This window comes from Antrostomus carolinensis, unplaced genomic scaffold, assembly GCF_000700745.2.
Source record: "Antrostomus carolinensis isolate BGI_N321 unplaced genomic scaffold, ASM70074v2 scaffold31894, whole genome shotgun sequence".
Taxonomy (NCBI): domain Eukaryota; kingdom Metazoa; phylum Chordata; class Aves; order Caprimulgiformes; family Caprimulgidae; genus Antrostomus; species Antrostomus carolinensis.
In genome coordinates this window covers 159-8,379 of record NW_010310661.1, presented here as the reverse complement: position 1 = coordinate 8,379, position 8,221 = coordinate 159, and the positions used below count along the sequence as shown (strand labels likewise).

Here is an 8,221-nt window from a genome sequence, read left to right as displayed (position 1 = left end):
CGCTGCTCCTGCAGCCCACGTCCCAGTTCTGGCTCTTCAATGTCCTCTTTCCACCCACCACCACCCCAGAAGCTCCTCCGACCAACAGCACGCCGCCCGTGGTACTCGGTAAGGTGATGCCAGCACGGGCACCGCGCGGGGCACGGGCGGGCACCCCCAGTGCCACACAGTCCCCTGGAGCTGGCAGGGAGGTCGGGGCACCGCGCTGCTGGCGGCTCCGGGGGGTTTTGCGGCGGTAATCTGGAGCTGAAGCCACCACGGGGAGGTGACACACGGTTCCCACGTCCCCTCCTGTCCCCCGGGCTGGGGATGCAGGGCTCTGGCTATGCCCAGCCGCAGCTGCCTGGAGCTGGGGGTGCAGGGTGGGCACCCCAGAAAGCAAATGGGGCTCTAAAATCTCCCAGCTGGCCCAGAGGGTGCTTCAGGGCTTTGCTCGGTCTTGGTGGGGCTCTGCTGGCAGAGGGACAGGAGCTGCAGCACCTCCTCGTCTGCCACTTACCACGGCTGCTGATGCCAGCGCCATGGGGCAGCATCCACCACCCCTTGGTCCCCCAAAGGCCACCCCATCCTGTGTCTTCTGCCACTCCCTGGTGATGGTTAAGTCCTCCTCTGTGGCTGCAGAAGGGTGTCCATCTTGCATCCCACCCAATGTCCACCCTGTCTGGTGGATGGTGTAGAGAAACCTTTGGCAGAGGCACTCGGGGAGGTGAAAGGAGAGGTTGGGGCATCACCTCGGGGAGGTGGGAGCAGCAGCCACCAGCTGGTTCCTCCATCCTGTACAGCTTTGCCCCTGTGCAAAGTGGGGACTAGAGTTTTGTCTTGAAACTTCTGCTGAGCAGAATTGAGTTTTTTCTCTACAACTCTTGGGTTTGCTCTGTCCAGGTCCCTTGGAGGAGGGTGGAGAGAGGTGGGGGTGGGTCTGTTCAACCAAGGACCAAGGGACAGGACAAGAGGAAATGGGCTCCAGTTGTGTCCAGGGCAGTTGAGATGGGATGTGAGGAAGAATTTCTTTGCTGAAAGGGTTCTGAGGCATTGGAAGGGGTTGCCCAGGGCAGTGGTGGAGTCCCCATCCCTGGAGGGATTGAAGAGTCGTGTAGACACAGTGCTGAGGGACATGGGTTAGTCGGGGACTTGTCAGTGTTGGGTTCATGATTGGACTCAATGATCTCAAAGGTCTTCTCCAATCTGGGCAGTTCTGGGATCCTGTGATTCTTTTTCTTTAATTAAGCCGAGTTTCACCTTTAAAAAGAGAAGAGAAAAAGCAGAATGTCCCCACTGTAACGCTGACCCCACAAACTCCCCTCCCAGAGCCACCAGAGAGCAGGGGACGGTGTCTGGAGCCTCGGTGCCCTGGGACAGGTTCTGCCTGGCCATGCTGGTGGCCAGGACACCTGGGTGGCCATCACCAGGTGCCGCTTCTCAGGATGGCTTGTGATGGTAGGAGCATCTCCCTGTGCCCCCAGTACCAGCCCCAGCCCCTGTCACACTCCCAGTTGGGTCCGGTTGCTCCATGTGCTGCTCAGTGTCCGTGTGTAGCCCATCCCCCTGGCCTGGGTGTCCTGGAAACCCCCAGTGCCCTTGGGACCGTCGATAACCCCTCTGCCCCCACAGGAACTCCCTTAATAATTACCTAATGTCCTCTGGAAGGGGAGGCAGAGCTCAGGGCTGTGTGCTGGGGGTGGAGGTGCTGGCTGTGCACCCTCCGGACCCCTCAGAGCACCTTGTGCTCCTGTTCTCACTGACCAGGGAGGTCCTCTTTATCCGTTCACTGCCTGGGCTCTCCAACACCACGATCCACAGGATGATCTGATCCCAACCAGGTGCTTGGAAGGCAGGATTAGACCCTCCCTGTATCCCTGGGGAGATGTCATGGAGGTGAGGGAGCTGTGAAGCAGGTTGAGGGAGGCAACCACTACATCTCCTCCAGCTCTTGTGTGGGATGAGGCTTTTGGAGGCTGCAGCCATGTCCCTGACGCTGTGGGAGATGGTGCCACGGTGGGTGGGATGGGGCCAGAGCATCTCCAAGCTGGGCTGCCCTCTCACCCTGCAACATGGATAGCACCGTGGCTTCCCAAAACACCTGCACTCATGGAACCTGGGGTGCAGGGACACCTGGGGCTGGTGAGGACCTGGGAAAATGGGGGACATCCTTCTCAGGTCAAAGATGTTCCTCACCTGCATCCTTCAGCCCTTTGTCAGGCAGCAGCATGCCTGTGAGGTCCCACAGCCACAGCACAGCCCAGTCCAGGTCCCAGACCAGTGCAGGGCAGGCATCTATAGGGACTTTAGGCCACCAAGCAGCTCGTGGTGTCATTGGGGGAAGTGTCTTACACGGGACACATAGCAGACAGTGCCTGCAGCAGCACTGAAGGTCCAAGCTGTCCCCAGCCATGCACCATGGGCCAGTCCAGGACCCACTGTGGCCATGGGGTTCATCACCCAGTGCTCCCATCCCACCAGGCTCACAGCCACTGTCCCCTGAAGTCCCTTCACCTCTTCTCCTCGCCCTCGGGTCAGCACTGGTGCCAGGAGCTGGCACTCGGTTCCTGCACTCCAGCTGGGAACACTCTCCACAGCGTGTGCCCATACTGGGGTGGCACCAGGATGGGTGTCCCATCCCTGCCAGGAATTCCAGAGGCAGACCAGGCACCGCGGTGATGGTCACCCTCCATCAAGGGAGCTCAGGTCATACATGTCACACCATGAACTTCCTTCCTACCACGCGCTGTTGGCACTGAATTCCCGCAGGGTACGGTTCCGCTCGGCACCGAAGCACTTCAGAGACCTTGCTCAGCCTCTGCCGAGGGTTTAAAGTTCAGGAAAACAGTGCGTGGGCCTTGGGTGCCAGCACCAGGGTGACCTTCACCTCCCTGGGGACTCTGTGTACCCTCGAGCTGCCGGGGGATGTGGTAGGGCTGCATCCGATTCCTCCCCCAGGCTGCAGTGAGGAGAGGAGGATGGAAACCCAGCCAGGCAGGTGGAAGAACCCGGGATGCTTCGTGCTGGTGGGGACTGGCAGGTTTGGGCCAAGGGTGGCAGCTCTGGGGGTCACCTCATGGGAAAGGCAGCTCAGGGTGTCCCCAAGGATGTGGTTTTAGTGACACTTCCATGCTCACCCCGTGTCTCAGCTCCGAGCACCCTCGCTCCTGCATGGAGCAAGCTGTTCTCCAGGGATGCTGCTGCAGCAGGTCCTCAGGTGTCCCCAGCCTGGCAGCCCCAGGAGACCCTTACTTGGGGGGCTGGGGAAGCACTGGGCTGGGCAGCCCCACGGGGACAGTGGGACAGGGTGTGAAGCTGGCTCTGCTCTCCTTCTGTGGTGCCACCAGTGCCCGGGTGTCTCGGGAACCAGCTGGAGGCGAAGCTGGATAAGCCGGACGTGGTGAACTGGATGTGCTACCGCAAAACAGAGGATTATTTCACCATCTGGCTCAACCTCAACACCTTCCTGCCAGTGGGAGTTGACTGCTGGATCGATAACACCAGGTACCGCTCACCCCTACCCCGGAAGCTCCCCAGGGAAATGACCTAGCGAGGATCTCCCTCCCCTCTCCTCCACCCCCAGCCACCACCTGGCACACATGGAAAAACACGGGATTGTTTGTGAACACAGCTGGCTGGCTCCCCCTGCGAGCACCCGGACCTCTCCCATGTCCCTGCCAAGGCTCATGCCAGCCAGACCATCCTCAGCACCCACCAGAGATGCCACCACCTTGCCTGGTGGGGACAGCAGGGTGAGGGGGGTACCACAGCCCCCTCTATCAGAGCCTCCTGCCCCAAGATGCCAGGAGGTCGGCGTGGCACAAGTCCACCTCCCCTTCTGCACAGGCCTTGGAAACTGCCACCAAAGTCCAGGCTGCCACCATGATCTCCATCCCATGTCTCCACCCCATCCCTTGGGGACATGGCTCTTCTGCTACCCTCTGTCCTGTCCCCACAGGGTGGTGTACAACCGAACCTCTCGGAAAATGTCCAATGCTCCAGGTGTGCACATCCGTGTGCCCGGCTTCGGCAAGACCTATTCCGTGGAATACCTGGACCAGAGCAAGCTGGCAGGTGAGAGGAGGAGAGGTGTGGTGTCTCACATGCTCCCTGCAATTGGAGACGTCTCCCTGTGTCTCCAGGCGTGACTGGTTCTGCAGAGAGCCCAGGTCACCTGGGAGTGAGGGATGATGACCTTGGGGACACACTCCCTTTGAGCGCCGGCAGGGACATTGACCCCAGCACACATGGGACACATAGAGCCACCACCTCTGGCTGAGCCACCAAGCTACGGGGCTTACCAGAGGACATTGTGGCCATGACCAGGGCCAGGGTGGATAAATATTGACAGGAGAAGACCACAAACCTAATTCCCACCTGTTCTCTCTGCTCGTAGGTTACCTCCACACCCTGGTGCAGAACCTGGTGAACAATGGTTATGTGAGGGACCAGACGGTTCGGGCAGCTCCCTACGACTGGCGGGTCGGGCCCCGTAAGTGTGGGGTTGGTGGGGAGGCAGGGAGGGGAGCAGGATGGCTCTCAGGGGCTGGGTGAGCCAGTTGGTGTGGAGGAACCCCTGGGGAAGGATGGCTGCCCGTGGTGGAGGACACTTGGCCATTCACAGTGCTCTGGTGTGAATGCGTGGTGGCACCTGTGGCCTCTGTCCCCACACCTCTCCCTGGTTGGGGCTCCCAGAGTCAGCCCTGTGTCCATGAGTGAGGTGGCCAAGAGCTGGTGCCCTTCTTGTCCGCAGAGGAACAGCCCGAATACTTCCAGAACCTGAAGGCCCTGATCGAGGAGATGCACAATGAGTACCAGCGACGCGTCTTCCTCATCGGACACAGCATGGGCAACCTGAACGTCCTCTACTTCTTGCTACAGCAGACACAAGCCTGGAAAGATCAGTACATTGGTGGTTTCATCTCCCTGGGTGCCCCCTGGGGAGGGTCTGTCAAGCCCCTGCGTGTCCTGGCATCCGGTGGGTGACTCCTGGTGTGCAGCCACCTCTTTGCTTTCTTTCCCTCCTGCAGAAATGGAAGGGTGGTGGTGGGCAGGGAAAGGATACGGTGGTGGAAGAGGTGGGGGACAGATGGCCAAGGGGTCTGTGGACGCAGAAAGCACCACGGAGGTTCCTGCCACAACCCCAACAGCAGGAGAGCAGCCCAGGGCATGCCCTGGAGCTTGCTCCACTTCCCATGATTGGGGCTGGTGGGTTTGTGTGTATGGAAAACTGCTGTTGGATGGGTCCACCTGAAGCCTGGCTGTCCACACCAGCTCTCGCCAAACAGCCTGCAGCACACCCTGCGCCATGGGCTCCTGGGCAAGGGGTGCTCCTTGAAAGCTGAAACACTCATCCTGGGCAAGAAAAGGGCTCAGCCAAAAATCTTGGGGTCAGGGAAGCAGTTTGGGACCTGCTCATCCCCTTCTCACTGGTGTCATTCACATATCTGCACCACCTCCCTCACACCACCTCCATCTACATAGGTGGCTGGACCCTCAGTCCAAACCATCCCGCCCTTCTGCAGCAGAGGGCATGGAAGCCACCCAAGGGACACTCACTCTCTCCTGCACCACTGGCTCAGATCTCCCCACATCTCAAAGCCCATCCCCCATAAGCTTCGCTGTCTTCAGGCTTTTCATCTCCCTTCACCCAGTTCCTCTTCAGTCATTTCTCAGCCCAGAAAGCCACAGTCACTTGCCCAACGCTGACAGCCCAGAATATCTGCAAGTCACAAGCTCCAAAAATGTTTGGAATTAAAATCATGTGCTTGAAGATTTTAACATCTGGCCCCTTGCATCACCCTTTAGTCATCTCCTCATGTTTTTCTTTACTGCTGCAAGGGTCAGAGATGTTTTTAAGGTTATCTGAGATCGTTGCGTGGTCTTAGGGATCCAGACACACCAAAAACATCGAGGCTTGCAGGATGCATGGAGGTTGGCCACCCGTTATCAGCACCTTCATTGGGTTCTGCTCCCACCTGTCCCTGTGGGCAGGAGTGGAGGTGCTGGGGCTGCAGGGAAAGTCCAAGGCTGGGTTGGTCAGGGCCATCACACATCCTGGTTTGATTATATCCAGCTTCTCCTAACAGCCAGAGATGTTAGGCTGGAGAGAAGAGTTTGGAAGGTTGCTCTTGGATATCTGCAGCCAGAGGGGTTAAGAGAGGACGTACTGTCATGGGCAGGGCAGGGGTAAGCAGAGGGAGATCTGAGGTGGAACCAAACCCCAGAGACAGCTGTGAGTCACTGGTGGATGGGCTGATCCCAACAAGGCCACCCAAGGGACACCATTTGCGAGGGTACATTTTGGTGCTGTTTCTGATGAGCCCCTGTGTGTCCTGCAGGTGACAATCAGGGCATCCCACTCATGTCCAACATCAAGCTGCGTGAAGAGCAGCGCATGACCACCACCAGCCCCTGGATGTTCCCAACAAGCCTGGCCTGGCCCGACAGCCACATTTTCATCTCCACACCCTCTTACAATTACACCTACCGAGACTACCAACGCTTTTTCACCGATGTCAACTTGGAGGATGGCTGGTACATGTGGGAGGACATGAAGGACTTGCTGAAGGACTTGCCTCCTCCTGGAGTGGACACGTATTGCCTCTATGGCACAGGCTACCCCACCGTGGAGACTTATATATATGACGAGCATTTCCCTTACGAGGACCCTGTGGACATGATTTATGGTGATGGGGACGACACCGTCAACACACGCAGTTCGGAGTTGTGCAAGCGATGGCGTGACCAGCAAAAGCAGAAGGTCCATGTCCAGGAGCTGCGAGGAGTTGACCACCTCAACATGGTCTTCAGCAACCTGACGCTGAGTTCCATCAATGAAATCCTGCTGGGGAGCCCAGAGGAGCCGGGGGAGCTGGCGCAGGTGAGGTCCAGCCCAGAGGCAGAGAAGGGGAGGAAGATCCGACCTGGACAGAAGGTCCTTAAGGAACCCAAAAAGAACTGAAAGGAATGATGGCCAGCTTCCCTGCGTGCTGGTAGCCACCACAAGCTACCAGGCAGGGGAGCAGAGGACTTGAAGCTGAATTTGGAAGGAAAAGGAGCAAGACCAACAGCTCAGGTGGATGGGCTGGCACCCTCTTCCACACCGATTAGTTTTTTTCTTTGGAGAACGGCGATTAATTATACTTCAGAGGCTTGGCACTTCCCACCAGCGGGTGGCTAATTAACCGTGCTGCCAGCTCATTAACATCACACTTGCGAAATACAGCCAAGGCACAAGCCCTCGGCACTAACAAGCCATGTTTAGGCACCTTAGAGGCTGCGGAGCCCGCGGAGCCGTCACCTCTGCTCACTTGGGACAGAGCAATTTGCCTAACGAGCGTGGGCTCTGACTTACCGGGGTGGTGATGAAGGTGGCACGGGGGTGGCACGGCAGGGACGGCTCTGGCAGGCAGCGAGTTGGGCTCCCTGGGCAAGACTGACCCCAAATCAGCAGATTTACAGAATAATAAACACACTTTGCTTCTGGGCGCTGAGCCTGCCTCGTCCTTGCGCAGCGGGAGAGCAAAGCCCGTTGTGACTGGAAACGGAGACACTCGGTGCCCGGTGGCACCCCAGGAGCCGGGGTTTTGGGAAAAACCACGTGCTTGGTGAGGAAACTGGGGCTGGTGACACAGCTGGGCTTGGTGATGTGACTGGGGCTGGCAACCTGTCCTAGGTGGCAATGAGACTGGGGCTGGTGACATGACCAGGGCTGGTGATGCAGCTGGGGCTGGTAATACAACTGGGGTTGGTGATGTAGCTGCCCCCAACATCAGAAGGACATGGACCTGTTAGAACGAGTCCAGAGGAGGCCATGAGGATGATGCGAGGGCTGGAGCAGCTCTGCTGTGAGGACAGGCTGAGAGAGTTGGGGCTGTTCAGCCTGGAGAAGAGGAGGCTCCAGGGAGACCTTCTAGTGGCCTCCCAGTACCTGAAGGGGCTCCAGGAAGGCTGGGGAGGGACTTTGGCCAAGGGCAGGGAGTGACAGAACAAGGGGTGATGGCTTGAAAGTGGCAGAGGGGAGATGGAGCTGAGATGTGAGGAAGAAATTGTTTGGTGTGAGGGTGGTGAGACAGTGTCCCAGGTTGGCCAGAGAAGCTGTGGCTGCTCCTCCCTGGAAGTGTTGAAGGCCAGGTTGGATGAGGCTTTGAGCAACCTGGTCTAGTGGAAGGTGTCCCTGCTGCTGGCAGGGGGGTTGGAACTGGATGAGCTTTGAGGTCCCTTCCAACCCAAACCAGTC

General features: G+C 58.4%; 1 protein-coding gene across 1 annotated transcript; it reads left to right on the top strand.

Moving 5' to 3' along the window:
* Nucleotides 1-5: 5 nt before the first annotated feature.
* Nucleotides 6-6,943, top strand: LCAT (lecithin-cholesterol acyltransferase; the record flags this gene model as incomplete). The annotated part of the gene is made up of 6 exons (XM_010166494.2): nucleotides 6-108; nucleotides 3,327-3,483; nucleotides 3,938-4,053; nucleotides 4,376-4,471; nucleotides 4,733-4,957; nucleotides 6,321-6,943. Coding segments are annotated over 6 exons (1,320 nt in total), but the record flags the coding sequence as incomplete, so codon positions are not given.
* Between the last annotated feature and the right edge of the window lie 1,278 nt (nucleotides 6,944-8,221).